We start from the raw sequence: 21,762 nt of genomic DNA on the forward strand, positions 1-21,762 counted from the left end.
GCCAGTGGCAAATCTAATCATTATGGGTGACGCTGTTTTAGTGTTCGTCAATTATGTTTTGTTTAATTTTAAGTCACCCATAATCCAGCTAAAGTATAGCATAAAATGGCAACTGCTTATGTATAGCTCAGGCAGTCCAGAGAAATGCATAACCGCATAAGTCAGCTAATACAAACCTAACTAATAGAACTCACCAATTACTCTGTTGAAACTGTCATACCTAGCCTGTGTTAATATACATACTTACCCACTATAGTTTATCAGAGTATTATAAACCTCTTCGATGTTTAAAACCAGCGATGTTTCCTCCAGCCATGAGCCAGAATTAGCTGTTAGACCTTTGACTGTTTATTATTTTAACTACCCTTAAACAAAAATTGTGCTAGTTTTCTCATGTACCTCTATGTTCAAATATCTATATAACGCGTTGGAGGATTGCCTTTGGGGTACCTCACAACTGTCACGAGATTATGCACTACAAAAATAAAGAATTAAAAAAAAAAAAAAAAGATTCCACAGACTCTCTAATCTTTAGTACTTTCTCTATAGGCAAACTGGACGGTAGCTTAATGTTATCTAGTTGAATCCCTAGAAAAACTAACACTAATAACGTCCTACTGTTTTGTCTAGTGATAGCGGAACTCCTAAGGATGAGAAAAGTGCCACTATTTTGCTGATACTAGTAGGTTGTGGCGAAACCGACCTCGCCACGTGTCCTTGGAGGGGGCTGATTGCCCGCCTCTTGCCTTTGGACTATGGACCAGACTTTATGGGAATGTGATACCCCAGATAGCAATACCATGGAGCCTATTCATATAATGAAAGACTATGGGAAAGACTTTAGCTCCATGGCAATTGTACTGTGTGAGTAGGATCTGCGCGCTATTCGGTAGTTTTGTGCGTGCAGATCCCAGCTATCTGGGGATAGGTGAAATGTCTGTGTGTTATGTGTAAATGTGACTTTATGTATTTTAAAGTGTTTTATGTCGTTTTGCAACCATGTGGTTAATGGAGTCTGCCTTTAGTCCTGGGTAATTGGATTACTTCTCCAATTAACTCCAGGGCAGAAGGGAGGAAACCAGGGTGCATTGTGGGGATGTTTTTCTGCCAGCCAGAAAGGAACAAAAGATACTTTTAGTAACTTTTGAACCCCTGGTCGGATTCATGCCATTTTTTAATATGTTGTTCCCCTGAATGGATTGATTGTGAATATGTATTTTTATGTGAATGTGATGTATGGTTTTAAAGTTATGAAAGTTGTGTAAAAGTATATTTTACACTGTATGCATAATGGGATTATGTGTCACACTAAGGGGAGGGGATGTGTGGGAGGTAACATCTATGTCATTGGTTCTTTTATGCCTCCCCCTGGGTGTGGCCTGTATGTGTGAGTTGGAAATAAAAGCCAGGCTGGATGAGCCAGTCCAGAGTTCCTGTTTTACCCTCAAAGTGATGTGTCGTCTCATTATTGGGGGAAGGATTTATTGTATGCTGTTCCAGTTGACTGCTAGGAGTACAAGCCTATTCGTATGGTTCCTATTCAATGGTCTACAGCATTCATACGCTTGGGAGAATTTAAAGGTTTCTCGGATTCGGTGATTATGGTGTCTGCCAGAGTGCTTGGAGTCCTCAGGAAGCACTAGGAGCATCCATTAACGGAGGTGCCCGGTCGGGGTGCCAGGTGATCCGTTACATAGGTGTGGAATGTGGGACTTCAATTGTAAGAAAGTCATCTAAGTAGTGGATTACTGATTGTAGCGGCTACCCCGGTGGGTAGAGGGGGTTTTATCGCTGGAGAGTGTCCTTCTCCCGATGAGTGAGGGGTATTCTCAGCATCCAGTAGTCATCCAGGTGATGAAGCCCTTAAAAGAGCTAGTGTGAATAGCTGTAAAGCTGGTTACCCCCAATAAGAGACAAGACTCTAGATTGAGGGTGAAGTAGAACTGAGTGCACTGAGACTTTATTGCTTCTTTTATACAAATTTTCCCACAAGGTTACCACCCACGTGGACCTTGTGGGGAACTGAAACTGCAAACTTTACAACCAATCAAGTACAGGCACATAGATAAACACTCCCACTTGCTACAGTAAAATCCTCCCCCTTGCTTGGGAGATAATTGAGTTAATTACTGTATCAACGCAATTATCTCCAAGCTAAAAAATATACTTTTTCTACACTTTTTATAACTTTGCGATTATACATCTGATCTTAATAAAATGTATATCTTCATAACCAGCATAACTAGGGGACAAACATATTCAAAAATTGCTTGAATCGGTTCAGTGGTTCGGGAGATAGGATAAAGTCTCTTTGACCAACCGCACGCAGCTTTTCCTGCCCAAAAGAGCTCCACAGATTCGGTCTAGCTTTCCTTTCACATAAAGTACAAATTGCACAAACGGATCGGTTCGTGCTTACTTTCATTGGATGCAGCTCGTTTGAGAGTTTATTCCCTAAAAATAGCGCTCTGTTCGTATGATTTTAGCCGAGTGCACGGAAGGTAGAAGTTTCAGCGGTGTTCATGGAAAAGGTAGCCGAAAATAGTTCCACGCGTTTGACGCCCAAACACCGCTGAGTGTGTTCGACTAAACAAAATGGCCACCGCCACGTGTTCGCACAGACAAACGCCAACCACCATATACAGCCATTAGAATGTTGAGGTGTTCGCGGTTTTAGAGATGTTACATGAGTCAGGGAGGTTAATGAGTGCCACACTCCTGTTCTGGGTGGTCAGTCGTTCGGTAGAAAATTTGTATTTCTAATGGTTTTTAATATAACAGAAGGCTATGCAGTTTACACGAATGGTTCAAACGAACGGTCTTTTCACAGTTTTATAGATCCAAGACAGAAGGTCTGTCACACTGATGGACAGTTGCATAGATGTCCGCAAATACGTCAAAAAGTTTTGGGCTGCTTTTAGCACCAAATATTAAACGTGTGGCAAAGTAGGATTTGTTTCTCCACTTTATATCATGCACATGCCATAGGGACGGGTGTGTAGGTAAAAGCTTGAAAGCATTGGATATGTCAGTCTTGCCCAACCAAGCAACTACACCAGCCTTTAAGATGGCATGTATGGCGTTGTTTACTGTGACATTGTGGAATGAAAACTCCTGAGATCGGATCAAAGAGTTAAGACTTGGCGTAGACAAAGAATGTGGAGCTGATAAAATCGATAATGAGACATTTTTTATTTGAGAATTTTCCCATGGCAATACCTATTGGGTTGGTATGCCAACAAGAAAAAGGTGGCTGAGTAAAAGGTCCCAGTATGAACGCATTGTTTAATTCCTTTTTGAATAATTTGTCAATATTGAGGGGGTCGAGTATAGCTGACTGTAAGCAGCGGTGCCACCTCATGACACTCAGTTACTGACAGACACACACTGGCAGACACTGTGGGGATATTTATGGGATGATAATAGTAAACAGTCGAGAATTGCCCACTATTTCAATTCTCTTAGATCTTAGCGATCGGTATCATGTAAGTAAAATGTATTCCATACAAATAAAATCACAATTTGTTATAAAAATAGATATCATTTATTGTGACAAATAAAATAATAATAATATGTAACATGCTCGATAATAATCAGTGAATATTTAGTATAACATAAGTATGCAATACAATGGAATGGCACATTCCGATGGCTAACAGCATCAACTGTCAAGACTTTAGATTTATGAGGGTACTTCACAGACAGCTAAATTTCACACAATCACAGCGAAAAGTCATAAAACCTTGGCTAACAGTTAGAATAACTGAATAACCCTTTCAATGCTGGCTAGATCCTCCTAGGCATATAAAATCCTATTCTCATGTAATTTTCAATTAAAATAACATTCAAATCAACTCATTAATCATTTCCTGGAACCATCCAATAACAATAATCTACCAGATTTTTACAAAAGCCGAATTTTAATTTGCCTAAAAAGATATCTTATCTTATTTTAGAGCAAATCAATTCACCTGGATAAAAACAGCGGTATGCTAACACGTGATAATATCACATTTATATATAATTATTCTTAATTCCACCTGCAGAATGGAATGTTTATAACTATATATTCTTTAGTTAACTAAGATTTCTAAATATTGAAATCTGACCGTGATTTATCCAGTCATATATCATGCTATTAGTAAATTTTAATTAATTTAGATTAATTAAATAAAACCAGCATAATTACCAGTTATGTAGATGTTCTCATCAGATGCTCGTAGGTAGTCCCAGGAACTTGAATGTGTATGATTGTTTGGATGGAGGTGTGTAAGAAATTCTAAGTGTCCAGTAGTGTTTCTTGAGTGTTAGTTCTCAAAAACAGGAAGGCCAGATTAGAGTTTGCCAAACAACATCTAAAAAAGCCTTCACAGTTCTGGAACAACATCCTACGGACAGATGAGACCAAGATCAACTTGTACCAGAGTGATGGGAAGAGAAGACTATGTAGAAGAAAAGGAACTGCTTATGATCCAAAGCATACCACCTCATCAGTGAAGTATGGTGGTGGTAGTGTCATGGCGTGGGCATGTATGGCTGCCAATGGAACTGGTTCTCTTGTATTTATTGATGATGTGACTGCTGACAAAAGCAGCAGGATGAATTCTGAAATGTTTTCGGGCAATATTATCTGCTCATATTCAGCCAAATGCTTCAGAACTCATTGGACGGCACTTCACAGTGCAGATGGACAATGACCCGAAGCATACTGCAAAAGCAACCAATTAGTTTTTTAAGGGAAAGAAGTGGAATGTTATGCAATGGCCAAGTCAATCACCTGACCTGAATCCGATTGAGCATGCATTTCACTTGATGAAGACAAAACTAAAGGGAAAATGTCCCAAGAACAAGCAGGAACTGAAGACAGTTGCAGTAGAGGCCTGGCAGAGCATCACCAGGGATGAAACCCAGCGTACGTGTGTTTTACATGTTTGGGAAGACTCACTGTTTGTTGGATTCTGGACCCGGAAAGTAGTAGTCGTGAAATAATGGGTCAACGGAGTCTGACCGAGGTGGTCTTGGAGGAGCGGCAGGGGAACGCGCTGTACCCCGGCGGATGCGGACTCCTGAGCTCGTAGCTGGATACCGATTGCCGGAGGGGCCATGGAGTGGCTGTGGAATTCTGAAGCGAGTGGCTGACCTCGGTAGTAGCGGTAAGTAATAGTAATTGCTGGCTTGGTGTGACAGGAGTCAGTCAGCATGAGATCGAGGTTACAGGTGAATTCTTGAACCAGAAGTACACTTTTTATGCTTTTAGTTGCTTTTATTTATTTTTTTATCTTCTTCTGATCCTGGCACTAAAAAATACACCGAATAATGAAACTTTGTATATTACTCCTTGAAGAATCTACTTAACATTATATCCCTGGTGGTGATTATACCACCAAAGTGCAACCATCCGAGCAGGATCTACTGATCTAAGACATGTGAGTAGAATATTCTTACTTTTGCAACCATGATTATATTGATTACAGTGAGCACAATTGTTTGCCATTGTTTTCTTTTATATATCATACCACACTTTGAAGGACCAGCCCCCAGATATACATATCCATCAGTGGGGATTGTACCGCTGCATGCTGCTAAACTCAGAGCTTGTCTTCTAGCTCTCTCAAATGTGAGTGTTATACCATATACATTATTGTTGTATGCCCTGCACCTAGTTCCATACACTTTGTGCCATCACTGGTTATCTTCTACGTTTATGTCATAAACTCCCAACATTTGAAGTCTGGATGGACTTCAGACTCCAGCAATTGTGGACTAATTAGACTTTATATTGGCGCAACCTATATTTTGTAGGAATTAGTGGCAATAGGCACTGAGGTTTCAGTGAGCACAGTAAGGCGCATACTAAAAGCAGACGTTTTCCATGCTAGAACAGCAAGACATACACTACTGACACAAAAGCTCAAGAAAAGTTGGCTCACTATACTCAAATTCATATAAATATACCACAGATGTTTTGTTATGTTCTGTGGAGCATTGAAACAAAACTCAACAAAAAAAAATTATTTATTGAGGTTCTACAAGTAACTAGCACACTTGTAAAATCAAATCATGTATACCATGCAATAGTCATACTTTTATTATTTATCTCCTCACCTGCCTGTGTATTTATAGTATATAGGCAGGACATTCTGTTTAACTGGCACCTGTCAAGGGGTGGGATATATTAGGAAGCAAGTGAACAGACCAAGGTTCATTGATGCACATGGGGAGCGAAGACTAACTTGTCTGGTCTGATCACACAGTAGAGTTACTGTAGCTCAAATTGCTGAAAAATGTAATGTGTGCCATGATAGATAGGTGTCAGAACACACAGTGCATCGCAATTTGCTGTGTATGGGGCTACGTAGCTGCAGACCAGTGAGAGTGCCCACGATGACCCCTGTCCACCACTGAAGGCGCCTTTAATAAAATCTGAGCGTCAGAACTGGACCATGGAGCAATTGAAGATGGTTGCCTTGTTCAGGAATGGTTTGAGGAACATGACAAAGAGTTCAAGGTGTTGCCTTGACCTCTAAGTTCCCTAGATCTCAATCCAACTAATCATCTGTGGGATGTGCTAGAACAACACATTGGATCTATGGAGGCCCTACCTCGCAAATTGCAGGACTTGAAGGATCTACTGTAATGTAGATGGTGCCAAATACCACAGGACACATTCAGAACTCTTATATAGCCCATGCTTCAATGCATCAGAGCTGTTTTGGCAGTACAAGCAGGACCTACACGATATTGGGCAGGTGTTTTTTGTGGCTGATAAGATTATTTAAATATAAATATGTCCAATAGCTCAATGTTCTCCAACCCAGTCCTCATGGACCACCAACAGTCCAGATTTTGTCAGTATCTCCATTGGAATAAAACAGGGAAATACATAAATCCTGGATTGTTGGTGGTCCATGAGGAGTGGGATGGTGAACACTGCACTAGCTCACACACTTAACTAAAGACAGTAATAATATAAAGTGTACACCTTACACTATTAATGTCTAAACACACACATTTCATTCTTATTACAATATAGAGTGACCAACCTTAAGCTCTTGTAGGTATTTTTGATCTTTATCCTGAAAAGAACTACCCAGAAACACTCCCAGAGCCACCTGCTCACATATCCTGTGCATATCCAATAACTCGTCCTGTGTTTCTGTTGGAAAACTTTCTTCATTTGACTTCATCATAGCTCTATAAGTGCTTACAGCATCCTTCCGAGCTTCATCATTCTCCATTTTAGCAAGAACAACAACAGCACTCTCCATGCATGGTATAGACCCGCTATGTATTGTTTCCACGTATGTTCTGGCAAGGTTTCCAAGCACTGAGACAAAGAATGAGAAGTAGGAATTAATTCTCACATTAATTTTGTTAAAGGACCACTATAGTGCCAGGAAAACATACTCGTTTTCCTGGCACTATAGTGCCCTGAGAGTGCCCCCACCCTCAGGGTTCCCCTCCTGCCAGGCTCTAGGGGGTGGAAGGGGTTAAACTTACCTATTTCTCCAGCGCCGGGCGGGGAGCTCTCCTCCTCCTCTCCTCCCTCTTCTTCCATCACCAGCTGAATGCGCATGCAGAGCAAGAGCAGCGCGCGCATTCAGCCAGTCTCATAGGAAAGTATTATCAATGCTTTCCTATGGACGCTGGCGTCTTCTCACTGTGAAAATCAATGAGACAGCCACTGGAGGCTGGATTAACCCTAGTGTAAACATAGCAGTTTCTCTGAAACTGCTATGTTTATAGAAAAAAGGGTTAATCCTAGATGGACCTGGCACCCAGACCACTTCATTATGCTGTGCCTATAGTGGTCCTTCAAAACAGCTGTAACCTAATGCAAGTAATATATCTATTTCTTTCTAGTTTGACCAATATAGCTGAAACGATTGAGGAGTATTTGAACCAGCATGAGCAATAACTCACTTTCTTTCACAGGGATATTTACTTAGTAATTTGATCTTTCTATCACTTTTAAAACTTTTTTTCTAATCCAACATGAACAGTGTCCACTTGTAGTAAGGTTTCAAGTCAGTCCAACACATTTATGCTGCCTGGACTGAAGCCCAAATGGAGTGCTCTGCCAGTTCATGGACCAGTAAGAATATCAGAAGATCTTCCTTTTCTAGAAATCACCACTATTATTCAAAGGAGTATGTGATCAGCACCTGCCATTGGCACAGATTACATTTAGAGATTTGCATCATTTCGAACTGCAATTAGTCTAAATTTGGGAGGATCGGGTGATTGGTCAAGTTCCTGAACTCCAAGCTGAAATGTAGTGTCATGAACCAAATGATTAGCACGAAGGTAGAGCTTGTTCATTTTGGTTAGTAATTCATAACTCCACACCAAAAAAAGAGAGCACTGGTAGGAAAAAAGATGATTGATGGCTAGTGTACTGTCACTAAATATTCACAGATCAAGTGAGAAGTAAACAATAGAAATGAAAAACGGAGGAGCAGTAATAAGATCTCTGTATATTTAATAAATATATAATTATCAGAAATATGTATGATTTTATTAAATATGTTAAAGGAACACTATAGTCACCAAAACAACTTTAGCTTAATGAATTAGTTTTAGTGTTTAGATCATGCCTCTGAAGTTTCACTGCTTAATTTTCTGCCATTTAGGACTTAAATCACTTTTGGTTCTGTTTATGAAGCCCTAGCCACAGCTCTCTGGCCATGACTGACACAGCCTGCATGAAAAAATGGTCTCACTTTCAATCAGATGTAACTTCTTTTAAAAGTGTTTATCTCCTGCTCTGCAAATTGAACATTAATTACACACAGGAGACTTCTGCATGGTCTAGCAAGCTACTAACAGAGCAGGAGATATGAAATTCTAAATTAAATAGAATTCGGAACAAAGGTAGTGTACATATTAGATGACTCTTTACAGGAAGTGGTGAGGAAGGCTGTGTAAGTCACATGCAGGGAGGTGTGGCTAGAGCTGTATAAACAAAGTTATTTAATTCCTAAATGGCAGAGAATTGAGCAGTGAGACTGCAGTGGCATGATCTATACACCAAAACTGCTTTATTAAGCTAAAGTTGCTTTGGTGACTATAATGTCCCTTTTAAAGTATCTTTAGCCAAGTCCCTATTTAAACAGAATTCTCTAAAACTTCAGGGTTTTAGGTCAACTCCCTGGAGCTTCTGTGTTGCCTCAGCATAACTTGTGGTTTTCTGATCTCAATTATGTTTTGTCTCATACCTTAACCCAAACAGGACAAATTATCTGTTATCATTTGGGTTCCCTCAGAGACAACTCCTTCTACTTCATCCTTACAAGAGATAGACTCAAAGTAACAACATTAAGATTCTGATAAAGGAACTAAGCTTACTTCCAAATACTAGTTAAATTTCATCACAAGGTGTTTTCAGATAAAGAGCTTTCTTACAGTCCTTGAAACTTCAATGTAAATACAAATTTTGGAGTAATTCAGCAGCGATGCCCAAACAAATGCCATCAGGTTCTAATTTAAAAGCTACTTTCCACAGTCACTTACATCTTCCATTAATCTCTTGTCCCCCTGCGACGGTTTTAACTCTGCCTTCCGTGAGCGTATAATTGCAGAACCTATGCGTCTGTTCTACAAACACTTTGTTCAGATCAAGATCTTGCAAATCTTCCAGATGTTGAAGGTTCTCTGTAGAAGTTGGACGATCAAACACAAAGCATTTATGTGAGTGAAAGTACTCGTTAATGCACTCACGAGGAAGATTGTATTGTCTAACATGTTCTGACAACCCTGAAAAAAAAAAAAGAAACAAACACTTCTTAAGTTGTGACACTCCAATACATCGACTCTCTAGTCTTTTGAAGCTTTTTAATACCTTAATTAATATATTACAGGAAAATTGCAAAACCTTGATAATTATGGTTTTGGTTCTGACATAGGGCAGTTGTAAAGAGTAATGGAACTAGGGCTGACAGTGTTAATGCACTAGTTTTGTTTGATTGGTAAAACATGCCCATGGATAATTACATTCTCCTGATATGCTTGGAACCACTGCAGGTTGGTTAGATCCTTTAACCTTTGTTTGATCATTATGTAGAACATTTCCCAGCCAGACTTCTCATTTTCACACCAAGACAGGGTTATATGTGCTAGATCAGGCCTGACGAAAGGGTACATCAGTAGTGGTTACAGAAAAGTATTTATTTATTTTTATATTAGTATAATAAAGTACAAGTATATATTTTATTAGTGTACTTTAGTGGAAAGTGCTCGTACAACCCCCAGAATTGTACTTTTGGCCAGACCTGTGCTACATTGTTCAGTGACACTCTGGTATGCCCAGTGGACACATTGAATGTGGTTTGACCATGAACATAATCTCAGTTTGTCCTCTACAAAACCAACGTTGACACCTGGTTTTAACATCAGACTGTTCTGTAGATATTCATCCTCCGTTATTTTCTGTCCATTCCGCTCTAGTTGAAGATGGAAATCCCTTACACACCATGTAAAGGATGGAAAAACTCTTCTGTATTCGTCGGACTCTTTCTCATCTCTCCTCTCAGATGAGTTCAGCCGAATCCGTTTTGTTAACTCTGTCACATAACTGAGATATGTTAAGGGCAAAGCAAAACACATTTTCAATATTTCTTTACTGAGATAGCATAGTGTTGCCCAGTTAGAAGCTATTTTTTAAACAATTTAGTTTTTTCTTGAACTCTTTCCTTGGTGCTGTAAAGGATACTGTAGCTGTTCCATTGCTTGCTGGTTTATAGTGCCCACACTATTAAACACAAAGTTACTGCTCAAGAGAACAGCCAGACAGAAGATCCAGGCATCATTTTCACTGTCTCCCTGAATAAATAGAGAAGGAATATTGGAATACAAGTAGTTAATATATACTGATAGAAATCAGATTAAATCACATCTAGATTAAAGCTTAGTTTGACCATGAGAATGACAATTAAAATTAAATTTGACAATGAAGCTTTAGGTAAAACCAGAAAGATTCCATGGAGATTATTAGATGTAAATTAATGGGTGTATTAACCAAATGCTGAGAGCTTGTTAGAATGTATCTGCAAGGTTACCTTTTCCACATCTCCCAATCCCTCGGTATCCAAGAGAACCAAAGTATGTCCGTGTTTAGTAGGATGAGGAATGCACCACATCCAGATCCCCTTAGTCTTAGACTGGATGGAGGCACCTAGTTCAAACCCTGATGAGGGAATAATTATTTAAAAATGCACAATATATTAGCAATAATAACTAATTAAATACATAAATAAATCCAAAATCAAACTAATAAAAAATAATACTATATATATATATATTGGAGGATAATTCCTACCAATGTCAGCTGTAAAGGCAAAGAAGCCATCTTTCAGAGATTAATTTAATTTACAAACCAATATAAAAAAAATAATAATAATAATTAACCGAGGTGCTGTGGGATATGCCTCCTTGAGGCAGGAATGTGCTCTACCCTTAAAAGGTTGAATAGGGCTGAACTGTAAGCCCTGTAAACATCTGCATGCATCTACAGAGAATCCAAAATGCCACTTTCCCACAATCAGTGTTATTTAACAAAAAAAAGATTGTTAGTAAGTGAATTTCAAATTTAAGAAAAAAGTAAGTAAACATACCTGCATACGGGTCCATTTGGACTGCAAAGTCTGGACATTGTTGATGGAATTCATCAATGTACAGATTTGGAAATCAGGCTCTGAATGATCCTGAATTTGGTCCGGATTTTGGTCTGACCGAATGCTATTGGATGGCTGAAATCCAGATCTAATGATTTAAACTAGGGCCCATAAACTCTGGGCCTGGATTAAAAACAAATCCAAACTGCTTGATTGGTGGCAACGCTAGCTGCCAGTGCGCAAATACGTAAAAAACCCTCACGGCGCGAGGGCTAATTATATGGCAGCTGGCTAGTACTTGCTAGCCAACAACAACATTGAAATAGTAAAAAACAATAAATACAAATTATATGGCGGTCAATAAGACCCAATACCCTGATCAGCCACAACATTAAAAGCACCTCTCTAATTTTGTAAAAGTCCCCCATGTGCTGCCAAAATAGCTCTGATGCGTCAAGGCATGGCCTCCAGAAGATCTTTGAATGTGTCCTATGGTAGACTAGATGGGCTGAATGGTTCTTATCTGCCATCACATTCTATTTTTCTATGCATCGTGCACCAAGATATTGGCAGCAGATCCTTTAAATCCAGCAAGTTGCGAGGTGAGGCTTCCATGGATGGATTTGTTGTTCTAGCATATCCAACAGAAGCTCAATAAGATTGAGATCTCAGGAATTTGGAGGCCAAGGCAACACCATGAACTCCTTGATATGTTTCTCAAAACATTCCTGAACAATTTTTGCAGTGTGGTAGTGTGTACCATTCTGCTGAAATAGACCACTGCCATCAGGAACCCCATTACCAACAATCTATAGGTAAATAGTAAGTTTCAAAGTAACATCCACATGAATGCCTGGACCCATGTTTTCCAGCAGAACATTGCCATAGCATAACACTGCCTCTGCTGGCCTGCCTTCTTCCCATAGTGCATTCTGCTGCCTTCTGTACATAAGGTAAATATTGAACCCAGCCATCCACCTGATTTAAAAGAAAATGTGATTCCTCCGACCAGGAAACCTTCTTTGAGTGTGGTCCGGTTCTGAAGCTCATGTCCCCATTGACGGCGCGTTTGGCGATAGACGGGGTCATTATTGGCACTCTGAATTGTCTGAAGCTATGCTCTGTGTATTCTGACACCCTTCTATCATGGCCAGCATTACGTTTTTAACACAAAGAAATTCAAGGGTTGACTGTTCACTTGCTGCCTAATATTTCCCACCCCTTGGCAGGTGCCATTGTAAAAATATAATCAATGTTATTCACTTCTCCTGTTTTTAATGCTGCAGCTGATTAGTGTATTGCCTCCATATGTTCCCACCTGCATTGACTTTATTGTCGGAGCGCTGTGTTTGGTTGGTTTACTAGCCAACCAATCAGAGTGCTCTTGGTCATATTGCAAAGCATGGACATTTTCCTGTGCTTTACAATAGCTGTCATAGAATGGGAAAAAAAACTATAAAAGACGCATTCTTTTTTTTTATTGTGGCATTTTTTTTTTCTTTTATTCTTTACAGTTTTTTTGGGGCGTTCAAACCTTATTTTTTGTATTTTAATTAGTGACATCTGTTATCATGGACTTTAATTTGCCATTTTTAGGGACTGAACAACAGAAGAATTAGAAGAAAGAAGACTTTAAATGGTAAATATAATTTATGTTTTAACAGGTTTTAGATTTTTTTGGGCACCATCCCACTTTTATTAGGATGAGGGAGGATAGGGTAGGGACTTTATTTTATGGGGTGGCTAGGAGATTAGGACAATAGTTACACCCCTTTATTATTATTAGGGCCCCCATCCATGGGCGACTGGTGGAAGGGACGCTAGAGCCTCCCCCATTAATAATTAAAGGAGCCTCACCTGATGCGGCCTTTTCTAGCAACTATGCATCAATCACTGCCCAGTCACTAGTTTTTAAACATTTAGTAGATATGCCCCCACTTGCCACATGGTGATATTACCTCCATTATAGTAATATGAGAGTCTCATTGATTCATCTGCATATTTTTTTTTTTTTACTTTTTCATGTGGTGGCTGACTAATTAACCCCTGTGCCACTGAGAGTTTCTAACTATTTGCTAAAATAGTTCTCTGAATTATCAAAAAGCAAGTTAAGGATAATTTGCAAACATGCATTTAATTTGGTTTATCATGGGCCATTAAGCAGTAGTTGATAAATCTCCGATTCTACCTTACGTTAAAAGTATGCACTAAACTGTTTTGTAATGAGGTTGTAAAGAGTAATTAATGTATTTATGCTAGTTGTGTATTAATATGTTATCACGCACCTTTTTTGCGTCCTGCCAAGTTATTCATTAGATAAGATTTTCCAGTTCGATATTGTCCTACAATTGCCACAACGACTACAGGCTGGGTGATGTTCATAAGAATCTGTAAGGCTTCATCATTGATAACTAACTTCTTTAGATCATTATTTTCTATCAGACACACTGGATCCTGCATTGGGTTTGCTGAAGCCATCTGTAAAAAGAGAGGGTATAGTTAGGACAAGCAGGGGGTGTTATATTTTAACATAATAATTTACTTGTTTTTCTTAACAAAGTAACATTAAGAATCCCAATATATTTCTAGTATTAAATTGCTTGAATGCAAATTCAGTGTAGATTGTAAAGATCCTATGGCTGCTTTTTCATTATGTGATTACCCATTTAAAAAATATACAGACCTGTCGACTGAGGTTCGAGAGCAGGATGTTCAAGGGTTAATTGGATGTGGAGAGAAGTGGACAATAAACGAACAGTTAATAATTAGTCCATTTAAACACCTGCCCGCTCTGAACATATCCGTCCCAGTAAAGCTGAAAGAATATTTGAGCTAATTAAATAGTAACCAAGTAACACACAAAAAGGGGGTAACCCCTAAATTACTAATTACAAAGGAAAAAAAAGGAGGAACGATTGTATCTTAGTAAATAGACTAGCAGAAGATCAAGTTAAAACGTGCAAAATGTATAGCTTAGTGCTTCAAAGCACAACCCAGAATAAGAAAAATAAATGAATAAATAAAAGAAAACCCAAGTATAAACAGAACACCCATGTGCTTATATAACGAATAACAAACGTGAAACTAGCTGCACACTAACCAATCCTAAGCTATAATTCCCTTGTAGACACTTGAATGCTAAATGTTGGAATATGATAAAATTGCTCATCACTTTGTAAACCAGGCACATCAGGGGCTCCTGGTGATTCCCTGATTCCGATTCTTATTGTAGGTTGTACGAAGTTCTTCTGTGAAGCATTAAGTTATGCATGTTAGCAACAATGTTTCTTAATGTTTAGAGTTCTTGGTGGATTAATAAATGCTTCTTTACATTTTAGTCTATATTTTTAAATGCTATAGACACCAATGCTTTTTTTTCCCTCTAAGCTTTGACCATTACATTGAGATTTTGGCTAAAGTAACAATTATACCTTAGCAACAGTAAATTGTTAGCATTATTCCAGCAGCTGTGTTTCTTTTTATATACAGTGTTTAAGTTTATATACATATTTTTAATTACAATGTTGGTGATTATGGATTGATTTAATGTAAAAGTCTTAACAAAAGTTAAGTTTTAGCTTTATCTTTTGCTAGCCTTTTCACTAAGAAACAATCTATCATTCCAGGTATATATATATATATATATATATATATACGTAGGGTTAATCCTATTAAGGGAAGAAATTACACATAGTGCAAAACTGTTTGTGTGTAGTATTTAAATATGTGACAAGTGGCCACTCACAATGGTAAGATGTATATTTGTACAGGTCAGTCCAGGGATCAGGAAGATTCAATCCTCCAAGTTGTATGATGGAATGATAGAAAGTCCAATTAGCAAGCAATGTCACATGTGCTCAGTGTGAGCCTGCTTTCATCTGTGAAGTGCACAGGGTGCCAGTGTCGAATTTGCCAATCTTGGTGTTCTCTGGCAAATGCCAAACGTCCTGCATGGTGTTGGGCTGTAAGCACAACCCCACCTGTGGACGTCGGGCCCTCATACCACCCTCATGGAGTCTGTTTCTGACCGTTCGAGCAGACACATGCACATTTGTGGCTCTGGCAATGCTCCTCCTGTTCCTCCCTGCACAAAGGCGGAGGTAGCGGTCCTGCTGCTGGTTGTTGCCCTCCTACGGCCTCCTCCATGTCTCCTGATGTACTGGCCTGTCTCCTGGTAGCGCCTCCATGCTCTGGACACTACGATGACAGACACAGCAAACCTTCTTGCCACAGCTGGTATTGATGTGCTGTCCTGGATGAGCTGCACTACCTGAACCACTTGTGTGGGTTGTAGACTCCGTCTCATGCTACCACTAGAGTGAAAGCACCGCCAGCATTCAAAAGTGACCAAAACATCAGCCAGAAAGCATAGGAACTGAGAAGTGGTCTGTGGTCACCACCTACAGAACCACTCCTTTATTGGGGGGGTGTCTAGCTAATTGCCTATAATTTCCACCTGTTGTCTATCCCATTTGCACAACAGCATGTGAAATTGATTATCACTCAGTGTTGCTTCCTAAGTGGACAGTTTGATTTCACAGAAGTGTGATTGACTTGGAATTACATTGTGTTGTTTAAGTGTTCCCTTTATTTTTTTGAGCAGTGTACATCTTACCATTGTGAGTGGCCACTTGTCACATATTGAAATATTACACACAAACAGTTTTGCACTATACTGTGTCATTTCTTCCCTTAATAAGATTTACACTATGTGTATATATATATATATATATATATATATATATATATATATATATATATATATAGATCCAAAGTAGATGGCTGCACTCACGGGTATTTCGTTTAAAATATAACTTTTATTCCAGTTCCATAAAAAATCAACGTTTCAGTCCCTCTTGCGGACTTTCATCAGGAATCCTGATGAAAGTGTTATGGTACTTTTTCAAAGTAAACCAAAATGTTCAAATGTCTATCTGTTCCTGTCCAAATCAATAAAATTAAATTGCGTATATACGCTGAAGTAATTAAGTCTGACACACAAGGTTCAGGTTAAAATAACTTCGAGAAAGTTTATTGGCAAGTGAAGTAAAAGCGGGCGCGCAGGCCCTTTTAAGAGGCATTTTGCGTCATCATTGATTATTAGAATATCAGCAAATAAACATCATCAATTGGATTAATTGTTAAGTGTCGGTGTTAGTGTCTTACCTATTGGTTCAAAAATAAAGAGGTTAGTCCCGTGCCCACCCATCAGAGGTGGGATTATTCTGGACACGGGTGGGGATAAGGGGGGTCCTAAGCGTCATTTTACACGGTCAATGATATCAGGCTTTATGTCCAGGTGCAAGGTCTCTTATGAATAGAACATTTCATTACTTCTGTGTTCTGTGGCCTTCAAACTATACTATCTTACAAGTTCTAAGGAGTAGCCAGCAAGTCTTAAGGAGTAACCAGCACCTCCTGGTATTTGTCCTTGCAGGAAAACACAGTCTTTGTCTACTGTACTAATTGGGTTGAGAAGTTCAGTCACGTAATGTAGTTTTAAAATGAACAAGTTAAGTCATGAGGACAAAATGGAGGATTGAAGAAGTCAGGTTAGGAAGACAAAATGGAGGATCATCACAGTATAAAGTTAAAATGGAGTTAGTACAATAATTCAATACAAGTACAATAAGGATTTTTAATAATCCCACATCAGTCCCCCCTATGAAATGTTAGATTCTAAGAGATAAAACTTTATTATGTTAGTATCAGAAGACGTGTTAACCCAAAGGCACAGAAACCCCGTGGCCGCTAGCTAAGTGTTAATGCAAAGTGCAAGTCTGTCCCTAGAGCTGACCCTAATAGGCTAACTCATCCATCAGTATGGCTCTCGAACACTTCACACCCATGGGTGTCCCATGGCAGCTAACCCACCACTTCTCCACACGGGGCCTTTACCATTCACTGACAGATGCTATCCCTAAGCTAGTCCCTTCCTAGAATTCCTGCACTTTATCAACAAAAGGGAATGTTTGCAGCGGCAGACAGGGCGAATTGATGTCTTGGGATTCTTGGTCATCAACTTCGAGATGGGTGAAAGTGGGTGCCGTTTGGTCAACAGTCTTCATGAGGGATTTTCTCAGACATGGGAGGACACAACAAAAGAGAAGAGCAAAAATAAAAAGAAAAATTAGTATAGCCATACCAATCTGCATTAAAGCCTTTTGCCATCCTGTCATCCAACCAAACCATCTTTCCCAGGGATCTTTTATCCCAGAATTCCTTTTTAACTCTTCAGACAGGTCATTTAATTTTTCTATGGCTAATGTAACTTTACCATTAGGGCCTGTGTTTTCTGGGATGTAGGTACAACATGTCATGGTGTCGGGCAAAATTTTACAAACCCCTCCTTTTTCGGCTAAGATCATATCTAGGGCCATTCTATTCTGGAAAGCCATTTGGGATGTGGCCTGCAGCTGTTCGGCCAACCCCTGGAGGGCGTCTCTGGTGTAATTAACAAAACGCTGTTGATTATAATAAATGTAATTTATCCAATTTAAATTCTTGTTTGCGGTAACTATGGTAAAAATTGATTCAAATCCTGCAGCAACTTCATCCCTTGCTTTAAACTCATTGGGCACCCCCCTAGGCACTCCAATGGCATCAATATACACATGAGGATCAAAACTTCCTTTCACTGGGGCGTCACGCTTAACCTTAGTGTGTTTGGACCCATGGGTGACGAGGTGTGTGTCAGAAATGATATGTATAGGCATAATAGCTTTAGCTAGAGTACACTCCCCCCACCACTGCTTGTCCATTCTGGATCTTAGCTGTAAATCCCCACACAACCAGTAAATATCCCCTAATGACCTGGTGTGAAACTGCAACAAGTCCATAGAGACATTTCTGTAGGTAGCACAATACCCCTTGGAGAAGTTACCCAAGAATTTACCTATTCCATCGTAATTAGCATAACAAGTGTAATTACCTTTATACACGGTAATACCATCAGGGGGTTTGACATCCTGGGTTAGGAGAGGATACTCCTTTGTCCATGCAATACATATGGACCTGTTAAAATTATGGTGATAGGCAAAAAGGCTTAAAACACATTCTTCTATATCTACTGGCAGGATGTCACGACTAGTAATGTGGTCTAGCACGCAGAATCTATGTAAACATATACATAAGTCAGAAAAGGAAAAATAACAGGACAGAGCGTAAACCGGACCTTAGAATGGCCGGACTAATATGCTAGAGACAGAGAATGGTCAAAGGGAAAGCCGAGGTCAAGGAAGCCAGAAAATACTCAATACCGATAAGACAAGCCAAGTCAGGGAAACCAGAGATCAGAATAACCAGGGAAACGCCAAGGATCAGGATATCAGGAAATCAGAAACACGAAACTAGCACTTTCAGGAAACCAGGAAACTGAAACCACGACATGGCAAAGTACTAGGGTGAATTAGGGGTTTAAATACCCCTCTCTAAGCTATGATTGGTCAGAGGGCGACCTCTGACCCCAGAACGTACGTGTGCGTTGACGTCGTGACGTCACGCACACGTTAGTATAATTCTCGGGGGCGGGGCTATCCATAGACGCGACCACGTGGTCGGCGCCATATTGGATTCGGGCGTGATGCCCGGAAGAACTACACGCGCGGTTCCCGGCTTGCCGACGAGCAGGTAAGCTCGTGTTGTCGGAGCGGTCGTGCCGGTCGGGCACGACCGTGAGGCTCGGCGGGCCGGTGACCGCAACAGTACCCCCCACTCGAAGACCGCGCACCGAGCGGGAAGGACCCGGCTTAAGAGGAAAGCGGTTGTGAAATGACCGGATAAGACGGGGCGCATGGACCCTGTCAGCAGGAACCCAACAACGTTCCTCGGGACCATAACCCTTCCAGTCAACGAGATAGGACAAGACACCTCTGGATAATTTGGAGTCCATGATAGAACGGACTTCGTATTCCTCTTGATCACCCACTACCAAGGGCGGAGGAGGAGTGGATACCCTTGTGTAGCGATTGCAAGTAAGGGGCTTGAGCAGAGACACATGGAAAGTATTCGCTATTCTCATATGAACCGGTAGTGCCAAAGTATAGGTCACTGGATTAATACGTTGGGTAACTCGAAAGGGACCAATGTACCGAGGGGCAAATTTCATGGACGGGACCTTAAGCTTGATATGTCTTGTGGAGAGCCACACCCTGTCACCTGGAATATAGACAGGATTAGCGCCCCGTTTCTTGTCAGCTTGGACCTTCGCTCGTAATGAGGCTTTTTGCAGAGCTGAATGGACGGAATCCCAAGTATCATGAATCGAATCTAAACGGGTGTTCAAAGCGGGGATTTCTGTGTCTGAGAATGCAGAAGGAAAAACAGTGGGGTGATAACCCTGATTAACAAAGAATGGACTGTGATTAGAAGATTCATGAGTGGCGTTGTTTCTGGCGAACTCAGCCATGGGTAAGAGCTCGTACCAGTTAGATTGATTGGCATTTATAAAGCAACGTAAATAGGCTTCTAAAGACTGATTCGCCCTCTCTGCTGCTCCATTTGTTTGAGGGTGATATGCTGACGAAAAGGAGAGTTCGATGCCCAATTGTTTGCAAAAGGAACGCCAAAACCTAGAAACAAACTGGGTACCTCTGTCAGATACTATGCTTTTGGGTACACCGTGCAACCGAAAGATCTCTCTCAAGAATATTTGAACTAGATCTTGAGCAGATGGTAATTTTTTAAGTGGGACGAAATGTGCCATCTTCGTGAATCTATCAATGACCATAAGGACTGTATTAAACCCGTTTGAACTGGGTAGATCCACAATGAAATCCATGGCCAAGTGGGTCCATGGAGCACTAGGTATGGGCAGTGGTTGTAATAGTCCAGGAGGTGACCTGGGAGGAACTTTAGAAACAGCACATATTTGACATGCCCCAACATAATCTTTGACATCGTTTCTAAGAGCAGGCCACCAAAATCTCCTGGAGATGGCAGAGAGAGTTTTATGGACTCCAGGATGGCCCGCTGTGAGGCTGTCATGGAACAAATCTAGTACCTTCTTTTGAAACTGAGGTGACACATACAGTTTGTCCGGAGGTTTTCCCACAGGTGCCTGAGTTTGATCTGCTATTATGGCACAGAAGAGTGGAGAAGACACTTCGGAAACTGTAGTGGCAATGAGGCATTCAGGAGGTACAATAGGATATATCACCTGTTCCGGAACTTCATCTGTCTCAAACTGCCGAGAAAGTGCATCTGCCTTGGTGTTTTTAGTACCAGGTCTGTATGTAATTACGAAATTGAATCGGGAGAGGAACAATGACCACCTAGCCTGACGAGAGGACAGTCTCTTAGCGTCCCCAATATAAGCCAAATTCTTATGATCAGTAAAGATCAAAAGTGGCTCTTTGGAACCTTCCAAGAGATGCCTCCATTCCTTAAGGGCAAGTACAATGGCCAAAAGTTCCCTATTCCCTATGTCGTAATTCCTCTCTGCAGGTGTGAGTTTGCGAGAGTAAAATCCACAGGGATGTAAAGGCGTATCAGGACTCTCTCTTTGAGACAGAATGGCTCCAACTCCTGTCTCTGATGCATCCACCTCTAGGATAAATGGTTTGGATGGATCAGGATGGGTCAGGACAGGTGCTGAGGAAAATAAAGATTTTAATCGTTCAAATGCCTCTCTTGCTTCTTTGGGCCAAGATATACAATTTGCTCCTTTTTTTTTTTGTTAAATTGGTTATAGGGGAAATCACGGAGGAAAATCCCCTTATGAATTTGTGGTAGTAATTCGCAAAACCTATAAAGCGTTGAGTAGCTTTAAGGCCCTTGGGTAATGGCCACTGTAAGACTGCCTCCAGTTTACGAGGATCCATCTGGAAACCAGACGGAGATATAACGTATCCAAGGAATTGTATCTCCGTTTGGTCAAACTGGCATTTCTCCAGTTTACAGTAAAGGCCGTTCTGTAGCAGGGTTTTCAGTACAATTCTCACATGTTCGTGATGTGTCTCTAGGTCTGGGGAATAGATGAGAATGTCGTCCAAATACACTAGAACGAACATGTGAAGGTACTCTCTTAGGACATCGTTGATAAAATCCTGGAATACCGCTGGAGCGTTACATAATCCAAACGGCATAACCAGGTATTCGTAATGTCCCATTCTGGTGTTAAATGCGGTCTTCCATTCGTGACCGTCCTTAA

At 40.3% G+C, this 21,762-nt stretch overlaps 2 protein-coding genes across 2 annotated transcripts in view; both read right to left on the bottom strand.

Moving 5' to 3' along the window:
* The window catches only part of LOC134577283 (guanylate-binding protein 1-like), a 326,911-nt gene that overhangs the window by 118,794 nt on the left and 186,355 nt on the right, over positions 1 to 21,762 (bottom strand). The window lies entirely within an intron of this gene.
* LOC134577857 (guanylate-binding protein 1-like) overlaps positions 1 to 21,762 on the bottom strand; it is a 55,118-nt gene that overhangs the window by 14,439 nt on the left and 18,917 nt on the right. Inside the window, exons 2-7 of the mRNA XM_063436766.1 lie at positions 13,898 to 14,090; positions 11,058 to 11,185; positions 10,712 to 10,821; positions 10,380 to 10,573; positions 9,514 to 9,756; positions 7,044 to 7,327 (exon numbers count right to left, since the gene is read on the bottom strand). Coding sequence (XP_063292836.1) covers positions 7,044 to 7,327; positions 9,514 to 9,756; positions 10,380 to 10,573; positions 10,712 to 10,821; positions 11,058 to 11,185; positions 13,898 to 14,090 — 1,152 coding nt within the window. The remainder of the gene's footprint in view (positions 1 to 7,043; positions 7,328 to 9,513; positions 9,757 to 10,379; positions 10,574 to 10,711; positions 10,822 to 11,057; positions 11,186 to 13,897; positions 14,091 to 21,762) is intronic.

Source organism: Pelobates fuscus, chromosome 11 (genome assembly GCF_036172605.1).
Source record: "Pelobates fuscus isolate aPelFus1 chromosome 11, aPelFus1.pri, whole genome shotgun sequence".
Lineage (NCBI taxonomy): Eukaryota > Metazoa > Chordata > Amphibia > Anura > Pelobatidae > Pelobates > Pelobates fuscus.